The sequence below is a fragment of the Ammodytes marinus genome (assembly GCF_949987685.1).
Source record: "Ammodytes marinus genome assembly, chromosome: 22".
NCBI lineage: Eukaryota > Metazoa > Chordata > Actinopteri > Uranoscopiformes > Ammodytidae > Ammodytes > Ammodytes marinus.
Genome location: NC_137226.1, coordinates 9,696,527 through 9,709,897, shown reverse-complemented (window position 1 = coordinate 9,709,897; position 13,371 = coordinate 9,696,527). Strand labels below are relative to the sequence as shown.

At 40.3% G+C, this 13,371-nt stretch overlaps 1 protein-coding gene across 2 annotated transcripts in view; it reads right to left on the bottom strand.

Moving 5' to 3' along the window:
- Positions 1-1,098: 1,098 nt before the first annotated feature.
- plxna4 (plexin A4) overlaps positions 1,099-13,371 on the bottom strand; it is a 211,609-nt gene continuing 199,336 nt past the window's right edge. Inside the window, exons 30-33 of one of the 2 annotated variants that reach the window (XR_013845451.1) lie at positions 9,876-10,088; positions 5,570-5,720; positions 3,582-4,903; positions 1,099-3,222 (exon numbers count right to left, since the gene is read on the bottom strand). Coding sequence is in view for 1 of the 2 variants with exons in the window: in XM_080050959.1 (XP_079907085.1) it covers positions 4,808-4,903; positions 5,570-5,720; positions 9,876-10,088 (460 nt within the window). In the remaining variant the exon portion in view is untranslated. Of the gene's footprint in view, positions 4,904-5,569; positions 5,721-9,875; positions 10,089-13,371 lie in introns of both variants that reach the window. The other variant, XM_080050959.1, reaches the window with a different exon arrangement.

The following is a 13,371-nucleotide window of genomic DNA, read 5'->3' as shown; positions in this document are numbered from 1 at the left end:
CCATTCTCCTGGTTCACTTTCCCCACGTCTTCTATTCCCAAGCGGCTGTCATACAGCACCGGCCGCCCGCAAATACATGATTTTCCTCCTCGTGTTTCTCAGCCTCTGTGTACACTGTTCTCCGATCTTGCCGATGTATGTGACGTCGGGTCATTCTCCAAGCTGATTGGCTAACGCGGCTAAGCGTCACGCGTAGGAGCGTAAAGGCTCATTTATGCTCCAATTCCGTGCGTAAATAGAGACATACGTTTACAACATTATATCCGTCACTGCCCTCATACTTCCATGCGTCCTTTATGTTGGAATCGACATTATGCAAATCAACCATTAGTGGGCAACAGCGCCGCTCAGAGTGAAAAGTTACTCAAATAGGAAAAAGAGTCAAACAGTGAATTAACTGGAATATGTTATAATAGGTCCATGGAAGAAACAGCTTTAGCGATATAGGCCTACTACCGTAGCGATAGAAGAGGCTAAACTAGAGGCTGTATTACAGACAGCGGGGGTCTGTGAGGACATTAATCACGACATATCAAACAAACTAGTCTTGCACGGACCTCCTGCACTTCTCTATTGCTGCTGTCAGCCTGCCGTCTAGTTGACATTCTTCCCCGTGCGTTCCCCGCTCATGCTACTTTGTTGTAGTTGTATGTCCCTGTGCCCCGGCCGTGTAACTTCATAGATAGATAAATGTGTATGTAATTTCGCACCACCTCTCCTCAAAAGTTAAGACATTTTCAAAAGTATTATGTCTTTCGTTTGTGTTTGTAAACAAATGTACAGTGAGTGAAAGTGAACTGTTGGCTATGCGCCCCCCCCCCCCCCCCAACACACGGTTGAGGTATTTGGATTCGAATCTCTAGCCCAACTGCCATTTTCTCCCCAAATCCTCCACCCCAGCTTTAATGTGTACTTTTTGATTCAGAATATTATATTTCAGATTGATTGTGAACTACAGTATATTTCAGAAAGAGCTGTTGTCAATAAGCTATTAACAAGACCACACTCTGACAAACTGACACAAAGAGCAAAAACAATCATGCAAAGCTTGGTTTCATAATAAAGTTTATTCTATATTACAAATAGTATTTTGTTCTTGACTGCAAAATAGGAATGCATTATATTTACATACACAGGTATACAATTAATTATAACAAAGTTAGAGAAGCTCGCCTTATATCCCCCAGGTTTCGTTTTTATCTCTCGATAAGATACTCTTTATCTTTCAAATATGGTCTAGTAAAAGTCTTTTCTAGCATGTTTCTGTAACACCTGCTATAACACTGAGCTAGAAGGACCTTTTTAGTCCCTACAAAACGTTTGAAGGTGGAAACTTTATCTGTGCTCTTGGCAACACGAGGTGGCGACTAGCAGACAACCTTTGTTGCTAGGGACAGGGACAGGGGAAGGAGAAATGAAAGACAGGATGTTACACTTGGGGGGCAGATTCACAATGACAGTCCAGGACTCTCCCCTTGGCTGTGAGGGGCAACTTTGGGTATCTAGACAGAGTATACATTGGCCATACATGAATTAAATAGGTTCTTTAGAATTATCTAGAATTATCTAAATGTATTTGAGTCATAGGTTTCTGAAAACATCGATTCCAGCTTTGCAGGAATGAATCATCCTGTCACTAAATGAACCCTTGTTCCCCCTCATTTTCCATTAACGGATATGAATAGTCTTGATATGTTTACTACTTAACATGTCCAGCAAACACCTTGTGAATGTACCCCCTCAAGTTGAAACAACAGACATGTCTTATGGTAAAGCTGCAGACAGTGAATAATGGACCATGACTCGGATGTCTCATGTACATTTGACATAAGACAGAAACAGTCACTTGCCAAACTTGTTCTTAAACATAGGTCTGCTAGCAAGACTTATGTGTTTTTCATGAACACTGAAAGGACTAGTTGTAACATTTGTATGTTTTGACAGACATGGTGGAAAACCGATGCAGTCTTTTGTTGCTTTTAATAGATTGAACCTGGTGTCAATATAACCCTAACCCTTTTTTCCATCCCATATTCAGTTATTTGAAAACAGGGTTGTATCACTCAAACTGTTTCTTTCCTGTTGTGAAATGTAAGTAATTATCTTGATGAAACACAGTTCTACAAACAAGATGCAATAGCAGCAAAGACAGAGCAAGACTTAACTTGCATCTTCTAGGTACCAACACTAAAACTAAAGAGACACAGAAACACAAATGGTCTGGAATGAAGGACACAGTAAATGGTAACATAAATTCAAAACAGGGTTAATGTTGGCTTTTTGTGAAATCCATAGTCTTAAATGGGAATGGTTGGCTTGAAAATTGTAACTTCCAAGTCCCTCATAGTATTATATAAATATCTTTCAGCAAGGCAGTTCCATTTCATACCATCCATAGGTCAACATGCAAGGGTATATAGTATCTGTTTTATTAATCTAACACTTCACTAAAACCATGGGTATGAGGTTCTGCAGTAGGGGATCGAACTGGATAAAGGTTCCACCTTAAACGAAAGTTATAGTTTTTATTACATGAACAATCCACTTGCTCCATCTCGATTCTTCCAAGCAAAAGAAAGATAAAAGAACACATCCACATCATCATTGCAAGGCTTAAATTTTCTTATTTTTCACTTTTTTTCTTAAATAAGTTTCTTAAATTGTTTACGTTTTACATGCGCTTAAAAAGCCAATAAAGGACCCAAGGTGGACCTAGGGCGGTCTTCACACATTCACATCACCACATGGGGCACGTTGTCAAGGCAAAAGAAAGGGCAGAGGTCAAAAGGTACGGAGGGCGCCTCCCATCATCTCTTTCAATCGCTCTCTCCAAACAAGTCTTATCTATGCTTAATGTCTATTATTTTCTCTTTATCCTGCTGTGTTGTGTCTCACTTCATGTTCTTGTTCCTGCTCTATCAGATTTTTTTGTTTTTTGTTTTTTAGTCTTGGAGAAGGCCGCCCCCTGCCGCCACTGAGGACAACTACACTAATACAGACAAGAGCGCCTCAACAGTTACACACTCAACAGAGTTGGGTCTTTTTGCCGTATGCAACTAGCTACCATCTCCAACGCTTGTGCAAAACAGGAAAAGAAAACTGGTTAAGTCAGGAGCCGGAGACAAGGGGTGAACGGTGTGCCGAGAGCAGGAGACCCTGGACGATGGAAAGAGAAAGGATGGATCGGTTCACCACGCCCACAGAGCCTCTCACCTCGACACACTGAGGTCAGAAAAAAATCACACAGGTTTGTTAAAGTTCCAGTCACAATATTATTTTTTTTGTCTTTAGAAGTGGTTGTCTTTTACATAGTCCTTTTTTTTGTCAGTTCCTCAGTGGCACTTTACAAATACATTTTTCACCGTTTTTGAAATTTCAAGCTCCTTTGGTTTTTTGGCTGACCCACTAAGTCCATCTTGTTCATTTTTCTCCACACAAAAGTCTTTTTAAATAAGAACATCCTGGGAAAGAAGTGCTACTCTCACAACAACACAACCACTTTAGGGAGCAGTCAGCCATCTCTGGCTACACTGGACTCAATCATTCTTCTCATTTTTAATGATCAAGCAGTTTCTTCTTACCCAGCAAATTTCAGTCAGCTCTTCCTTTTACCACCCCTCCAGGTTTGGCGTAGATATGTGGGCAGTCAGGATATTGGGCAGCTGCTGTTTGTGTGTGTGTGTCTGTGTGTGTGCTTTGATAGACCGTCATAGTGGCGGCACAAGATTGGAAGTGGCAAAGAGTCAGACAAACACTGCTCCATGGTGTTTGGGGTTTAGTCTTCCAGAGTTGGTTGTGTGCTTCTTTCAGAGGATCCAACTTGGGTCGGGGCCTCCAGTGGTTTTGTCTAGTAGGTTAATTTTGCAGTAGCCACATAAGCCGGATGGAAGCAGAAATCATGAGCATTTTCTCTGACGTAAATGTATGCTGGGCAGGGGGAAAATGTGCGAATGTTGCAAAGGGGTATAGATCGGGGGATGCTCTGGTTTTGTAAAGTTTAAGTGTCAGTCACATTTCAATAAAGGAAAAATTCAGAGAAGCACTAATCCTTCCCTATCCCCAGCAGTCTTTTTTCTTAAATACACCTCCAGCTACATTGAAAGAACACAAGAACATTCTAAGTTTGCCTGGACTCGCCCCAAATTTTCGAAGATATGTATGCTTCGCTTGAAGGTACAGTGTAAACTTGGCAAACCCATCATTTGCATTAATTTTCTTCAGAGGTGTTCATTTGGCTTGCAGTCATAATTTTTGATGTTTCCTCTTGATTCCGTATATTGAATATAGAACTACAATAAACTGGACTCTAGAGATGTTTTTATTTTAACTATCCTATTTTTTCAGAAAAAAAAGTTCAACAAAATGGACGCCAACATTGTGGTTTTTAAAGAATTACCTATCAGTGTAAATTCTTGAAGGCAACTTAAAAATGTTTTTCTCCCCTCTTTTCTTCTAGCAGGGGGATTGAAGTATGCCAATATGGCCAGCTTTCAAGCAATCACCCCCTTGAAGCTCTTCTGGTGGGGAAGCTGAGTGATCCCCGCATTGCACTGTGGGAAACTCCAACCTCAGCCCCCTGGACCACCCTTTAGATATATCCAGATAAACTAGTCTATGCAGCAGAGTGGATGAGGAAAACAAAATATTTCTTCAGGGGAAGAGGAAGCAGAAAAAGGTAGAAGTCATCATCTTTGAAAGGCGGAGGAAGGAAGTCACATGATGAAAAAAGATGGGGACAGGTCTTTGCTCAGGCACGGCTCGGTTTGTGATGGGGTCTCTTCCCAGTGCGCCCTGGGAAGTGTGGTCCTCAGCTCTCCAGACTCATGAAGGCCACCACCTGCTCCAGTTTGAAGGCCAGCCTCTGTTTCCTGGCTGCATCGTCCTGCTCCAGTGAACACACAATCTGCCAAGTACACACATACACACACATTACTTACAGCTCTCAACATAACAAACTGATATTCTGTCATTTCAAATGTGGGATGTCATCATAACTAATCTAAGGCCATAACACGATAGTGCAATGTGTTGTCTTTTTTCTTATATAGATTTTACTCTAGTAAATGCAATATCCTAATGTGTATCACTTTTTTGTATATAACATTAACTGTTCACTCCATTTAAGCTTAAAATCTGGCTAATAAAAGATTGCAGCCAGAAGTAGTCACATCAAAGGAAGTACCAATCTTCCATAGTGTTGTACCAAACTATTTGTGTTGAATTGTCTCCTTTTCCACGACGAGATAAATACAGTACATTATCAACTTACTTTAGGGATGAAACATTACCATAAAGAAGTAGAGCAGAAATAATGTTATTGGTGAGGCAATATATTTACTAGCTAGCAGCTTGTGCTTTAGGGTCTCATTTGCCCTGGGCTTTGCCTCTCAGGCTGAATACAGGCAAACCCTTTGATTGGTGGAGTTTGTTGGGCCTAGACAGACTTTATATAATTGTAGACTATATACAAGAACAATTCTCAGTGGATTATTCCTTCAATCCTTCTTCCCACAAAATGTTTTAATTTGCACTACATCTTGACTAAAAGAGTAGTCTCAGTTTTCCATACCTCTTCAGTATATTTGCCCACGTAGGAGTAGATCTCACTGAGAGAACTCATGCTGTTGAACTCGTTCATGTGCATCCGTGACTGTTCTGCCAAGTAGGCATTCATGTCCTGGTCGCTGATGGCCTGCATCTTATTGATGTCTGAGTAGTACCTATTAAAACAAAGCATAACACATGTTAGGAGGAATTTATCGGCTCAGTGTCAGTCAAACTATAAAATGATTTAGGGAAACAGACATGCTGTGGGTTAATGTAGATAGTGCTGCTGTCTTTCAAACTCATTACTCCTTGCAGTGGTTTATGGCAGGTGTTTGAAGGTATGTAACTCAAGCATCGTAGTACAGGAGCAACAAGTGTGTTATAGTAACATGACTATAATGGACACATAGTAGACACTGACAGGCCTTAGACTTCAACCTTGAACGCCATAGCAGCACACATACTGCTTTGAGGTAAGGGTAATCAGTCAATGTCAGGAGCAGCTGTGTTGCCCCTATCAACTATGTTAATTAAAGCTGGTTATAACTTATTTACATATTACATTTCAGCCGCTGGAGGAGGTGGTGTTTGGCTGGATAACTCTGGCCAGGGAAGCCAGTCTTCTGAGCAAAGGAAAAAGGCAGGTGGGTGTTGCTCATAGCCTTTGCACAGAGGTCACACGCACAACAACACCTGTTCAGTGCTGGAGGCCAGTATATACTGAGCTCCTTGTGAATAGCCCAGATGTGCTTGTTTTAAGGTAGATTTTAAATAAACCAAACTAAAATCCTATGGTTTGAAATAAGTGGCTTAAGGAAATTATTCAGGTTATTTGCAATATTAACCTAATTGTTAACAGAATTTAATTTGAGGGAATAGGGGTGTTCACCCTGTTTAAATAGATTACTGGGTAATTTGATATTAGATTTTACATTTAAAAAAAATTTAATTACATAATATGGATAATGATAAGATAGACATTAGAAAAAAAAAGGAGACTGGTGAAGAAAAGTCTCCTCTACCCCTTCCTGTGTCTCTTTCCATTGAGACCCAAAACCCCGGCTCCTCAGCTGCTCTTCTGCTGGCAGGTCCAGAGAATCAGATAAAGAACAGTAAAGAGAAAGGTGGTGGCCAAAGAGATGATAAGAGAATGTTGTTGAAAGTGTAAGAGGAAAAAGATTGTTTGGAACTGATTGTTTATGGATGTTATAAAGAAAGAAAAAGTATGTAGGGGAAGGGAGATAAAAGGTTTTAGTAAGTGTGCATACAATTGTTATGCTGTTATGATGGGTTATAAAATGCTTGTCTCCTAAAGATGACCAGAGTTCTGACTAAATTGCTAAACGCTTTAAAGTTTAGAGCTAAATATCTTGCCAATCCAAGCCCCATAGTGAACCTTAAAGATTAAAGGTGCAGTCAATCATTTGAAGTCCCAGCATAAACTTACAAAAAGCGTCCTTTTGTGTTCTTTTTATGAAAATGTTCACTAAAAAGAATTGTTCAATGCTTTTGATTTGAACTACAAGTTAAAAGGGATTTGTGTGCTGAACAATGTGATCATAATGTGTTATGTGATAGATGAAATGCATGTTTGAAAAGAGAGAAGGAGAGAGCACATGTAAAAATGTGTGTGGGAGACGCAGTCTCTGTGAGGTGAAAAATGGGAGTATCTGAAGGAAAATGTGTGTGTGTGATTCAGTCCCATTCAGAAAAGGGAGGGCCTGCCTGCCTGTGTGTGCTTGAATGCTGCCCAAACACAGACAAAAAATGTGAACTGAAGAATGAAATCAAACCTATCCTAAAATGTTGTTGTGCGTTAATTGTGACATCTAGAGCAAGCAAAATGGATAGGATGATATTTTAGAAACAACCCTGGCAGAATGATGAGCATTTCTTTTGAGAACATGTTACTGCTCAAATTCATTCTGTTTCAGATGCAAGGAGAAGACGAAGCTGACCATGCTTCAATAAGGACAATTGGACACTGAGGAACAATCTGAATAGGTTATGGTAATACCTAACCATTCCCCCAGTGACTGTGATATGAAGGACACTTTGCGTCAAAATGCCACAAAGGGACTTGTTGACCATCAAGACGACCTAGGTTCCTGTTCCCTGGCTTCTACAAAGACTGTCCTCTCTGAAACTGTACATAAACGATGTTGCACCAGTACACACACTTGCAATTTCACAACTGTAATGTTGATGTACTTGATATTATTCTGCTTGACTGAAATATATTTACTCATATGCTTTGCCCTTTTGCTTTGAAGTGTTACCTGAAAGTTGCATTAAATATTATAAAAAGGGTGGAATGTTAACAGAATTTAATTTGCTTTATTGTATAATATTTTAATGCACAATACATGCTTTCTGGCTGTTGAACTTTGTCCCAGTTGCTACAAGTTGTTGTTTAGCCTTGAAGAAGAAACTGCCTAATAAGATTTTGGCACATACAGAGGTATGACGCATTCATGTGCACAGTAGTTTCACTCCCCATATTCTGTTATCAGACATTGTATGAAGGATAACACCAGCTGAGATGAATTTCTGGGAATATCTGCCTAATTAAAAACATTTCTGCTTTCGCCAGCAAAACGGGCTGGACACACAAACCGAGTGTATACGCCTACACATTTCTCGGACATATAATCTCTGTACACTGTTCATTCGATGTATTCAACCATGTATCAATCCAGGTACATTGTTGATTCCCTTGTATGCTGTTTGCAAGTAAATTTCACCTGCTTTCAAGAAGGCCTGACTCAGTTTCAATTATTCAAACACTTGGGTAGTTTGATGAAATAATTCTAGTAACACTAATATTTTGTCAATCATCCTCATTGCGCTAAAGCATAAAAGCCTGCAGTCACGTACTTACAAACATTTACAAAAGGTCCTACATAATTATACAGAGCCTTTTAAATACAAGCCACATTAGATGAATTTAGACATTTATTGCAAAGTTATGAGTTGTGCTATGAGCTGCCCTTACAAATAAAGATAAACATGTTAGCTCTGCAAATGTACTGATGCATAATCAAACAGTCTTGTAAACAAAAACATATGTAACAGCCATGATTGATTTGTCATGGTCAGGAGGCCATCAACTCCCAAGGCAAATTTGAGGCATGTGTCAATTTTTCACTAGCACACTTCACAGCACCAATTAATATGCTAAACATGCATACTTATGCAATTTGTTTACTTGTGTACTTTATTTGTGTTCTTTGCAGATAATCAGCAGATCATTTCCTTCCTGAGACACACATTTCCATTAGCAAACACACCTGGTAAGAACATGCTCTTTTTACAATCAAGATGAAGCATAAAGCAGAGAGGATAGGACATATCTTCTGTCCTTTTACAGTCCTCTTTTCTAGCTGCTGCTTGTTAATTCTCCCCCTGTCATGACCTGTACTTTGTCATGGTTGGACAGCAGAGTGAAGCAGCACTAGATCCACTCTTAGTCAGTCATTACTATCTTACTAAGGCTTTTTCAATGGAATAATTCACTTCCTTTGTGGTCTTCTGATGACAGTACTCTCTAACCCATTTGCAACTAAGGCATGGTGTATATACACTGCAGAATAGTAATTTCCTTCGTACAACTATGAACACAAGCAGCATTTCCGGAAATAGCCAGAGTATGCATGTTGGGTAGTTGGTCTTTAAGCACAGTATATATAACTAAATATAGGCTAGCATTTTGACTTGTGCCGTCCTCTTCAGAAAGTATTGCTGTATTCTGTTTCCACACACATTCTTCTGCCTTCAGTATTCAAACATATGCTTACGTATATGAATCAGCAGACCACTTTAAAGTTTGTGGGGTGAGCACAGACACAAACACACTGCAGACAACCACAAGACTAATGAGTACAGTCCTAAGCCTGAGGCTCCTCATTTGGTTCCACCCATTCAAGCAGTGAACATATATTCTGCTCCTGAGGCATTACATTCTGACAAAGATACACATACAAAAATACTCCTCACGCTACCCCATCTTTTATTCAGGAGCTCCTCTCCTCCCCCCGCTGACAAATACATTTAATAAAACTTTCACTTAACAAATGACCAAATGCTCTCTTTCTTTTCTCCCCTTGCATCTTTCTCAACAACACCCTGACTCGTCTGTACGGTATAGCTCAAGCCCTGGGCGCCCCCATCCATTCTCCACTGTGTTGTAATTTGGATTGTGTTTCATGGCTCATAGATCACACAGTGCTACTGTGTGTGTGTGCTAGAACGTAACATGGCTAATGCAGGTTTTCTGATGTTTTCACTCACACACACTGATTGGTTTGTACATTTTGTGGACAGCTCACCTCTCCACCCAGCTCTTGTAGCTGGGGATGTCCTTGGCGTAAAGCAGCTTGTTGGAGGGCGAGTCCTTTCCAAGGCGGTGTTCTGAGGTGGAGCAGGAGTCCATGAAGGTCTGGGCCACCACGGACAAACAGGCGTCTGTGATGCTGCTCTTATGGATGTCAAACACAAACTGGGGGTTCTTGATTACATTCACCCAGAAACGCAGAGGTAGGCTGCAGGAAGGTGGACAAAAGAGAACATAGCAGTTTAGTGGGATTCCAGTTGTCAATATAAGTGCAATGTAATTTTAAAGTAATTCTAGTGCTAATCAAAAGGGTTTAATATTTCATATTCGTCCAATAAGAAATGCTAATGTTTAAGCTAACACTAAACTTGAACAGCAAACCTGTACATGCAATTTTATGTGCTAAAGAGAAAAAAGTTGTTCTAAAAATCAATGTATGTTAATGTGTTTGGCCTGTACTGACAAATAACCTTTGCATTGATTGTTTAGTTCCATCTCAGCGACAGAAAATAGAGGAACAAAGAGTGTAAAGTCAAACAACAGCATGTTCGTTTTCTGTTAAAATGCTCTGATATTAAAAGTCCTTAAACAGCATTTTCATATTTGCCACAGCCAGCCAGGCAATATACATGAGCATATAATGTACCAGAGGGACGAGGATTCATTCACTTGGCAAAGCTAGTACACAGTCCCTGCTGTTGCTGATGTGCTTTCTGTGTGTGTTCAATTCAATAAAGCTTGTATCTTTAAAACCAGGTGGTGGCCGGCTCTCATTTTTTCCACAAGTGTCCAGGGGTCCTTGCTGGGGGCCGCACAGTGACATAGGTTGCGTTCCGAATCGCATACTTTCTACTATATAGTATGTAGAAAAAAGATTTAGGATGTCCCGATTCTTGTGGCCAGATTTAGGATGGTTAGAATACCCGGATGGTCTACTTCATGCGGCCAAGATTGTTAGTGTTGAAAAGTGCATCCCATTTGGGCGATTCTGACCCACAATCCAGTGCGCACGTGAAGTGACGTAACATCGACGAAGCCTATAGGTCCATGTTATGAAAACAAACGGGGATGCGACGGATATAAAAGCAAGAGGCAAGATCAAGGCGCAATGTTATGATGAAAAAAGAGAGAAAAGTACGTCCCAATAGTATGCCTACTGCATCCTAATTAGATTCTTTTTATCGTCAGATGTAGTATGTAGAATAGAAAAAAGAAAGAGTATGCGATTCGGAACGCAACCATAGTTCATATTGCCTTGTTTGTTCTAGTGGGTCCTATTTTGTGCCTGTCCAGAATAATAAAAATATACAAGTCTATTTATTTGCTTGGCTAATTTCTGCCAACATGAATAGATAGGGACAGCTTCTATCTGTTTGTTGCAGTGAAAGGGCTCAGGTGGTATTAAGAAAGAGCTGAGTGTTACTTAGATCTCTATATCTTTACTATTCTCTGGGCTGTGTGCGTTCAGCTGATGTGGCAAACAATCAAACAGGAAAAGGGACTGCAGTCTAGCCTCTGTGGCACAATATCAAGAATGAGAGGGGAAAAAATGAATGCATGAAATGCAATCATTTAAATACCAGCGGTGATTCACTGCCATCCCAATCCTAAGCATTTATCCTAGCACAATGATGCACAAAGCCATTCAGACGTACAATCTAACAAAAGAGGATTTGGACTCAAAGGAAGGACAAACTCTGCATTATGACTTCTAAATTAATCTAAGCAAAGGATCTAGTAGGATTAGGTGCAGGGATCAAAAGTATATTAACACCACTGCTGTGCTGTCTGGATTGTTGACAACCTGCCCCAGCTGCCCTTACCTTCTGGTATATACTGTTTCAATGGGGCAGTGAAATCTAAAATAATGATATTTCCCATATGATTGTAAGCATTCAAAATGGTCACCATGAATACATCTATATATTATCTATTGTGTTGGAAATAGGCAAAATTTCATTAGCAGTTAACTCACGCTGGGTATTATTAGGAATATGAAGGATGGCCATGATCATTCCTTTTGGTCAGGGATTAGGGTAAATATCAGCTGCCAAGATCAAGGGCATCTCTTATCCCAAAGGAATTATGGTGACAGCCAGTCACAAAAGACTTGCTGTGCCCATTGATTCATACTACAAGATGCTGTAAATTCACTGAATTAAGAATAGTGTGTTATATGCAACTCCCCCAAACACATTTTGAACAGTAGCTTTATTTACTAAATAGTATCTCTAGTTTAGACAAATATTTCATGGACCAGGGTATATTGACATTGCAAAGCAGTGAGTGAGTACTAATGCAGTACCACTGAGTGTTGGCCTATTTGAAATTAACTACTAATTCTCATTTCCCTAAGAAGGAAGGCTTACCAACCAGTATTGACAAAACTTCCTTATTGTCAAGCAGCAAAGCAACCACACTACACTACTCGATCTATTTACTGTACACCAGGCCTAGTTCTAAATATTTCCACACCGGCACTTATACTGCAAATGAAAACAAAAGGATCACACATGTACATCTACACTAACTAGGACTCCCTGCAGTCCTTCAGTAGTATAAGTGCCCTCTTGCAGCTTTCACTGATTGACACTTTTGGTAAACAGAGCCAGCGAGACTTTGGATGTGCAGTGGTGGGAGGCTGTCCCATTCCTGCAGAAGGGGCCCTAATGAAGTTGCTTGCATTTTGACAGGCGTTGTGATCTAGGGCATCACATTTGAGGCACTACAGCACACACACAGGGAACTGACCATGGCTGACCTTTTCATGCAGCGACCTAAAGTTGGTATAAACAGCTTTATATGGGTAGGCAAACACAGTCAACCTTTCATGTGAATGGCATTGGTAAGTTACAATCCACTCCTGAACAAACTGCATTCCTGGGGAAAAAAGGGGCTTAAAACTAATGGAAACTTTCTGTACATTAAACACTATACAACTCAACTGATTCCAGATAATGAGCTAAAACGTACTCTAAAAGTCCTAGTAATGCTATCCTCAACGTGAGTGAGCTAGGAATGTGGGGTGACGGCAGACAGGCGCTTATCTGTATGCAGAAAAGAGGAATGTGTGTGTGACAGTTTTGCACGATAATTACAATTCTGTCTGTTGCATCCCGGCATGACAAACACAGCACAGACTGAGACACACACACACACACACAAACACCAAATACAAAGAGGCGAGGATGAGGAGAGGCTGACACTCTGCCGCTAATCCAAAAGATAGAATCTGGAGATGCTCTAGGAGCCAGTGACTCGTGCACATTACTGTTACACACATGCAAATGCACATAACAACGCTGTCACACAATGCAAAAACTACTAACATTTTAACTTGTAAAAATAACATTCACAGCTTCAATGAAATAGGGGCATATGCAGTATAAGAGTAAGTTGCTATCGCTACACTGAATCACAGATACCTTTCTGGGCTAGAAGAAATCCTAAATATCATCTTTAGGTCTCCTCCAGGCTTTAGAGATGGCTCT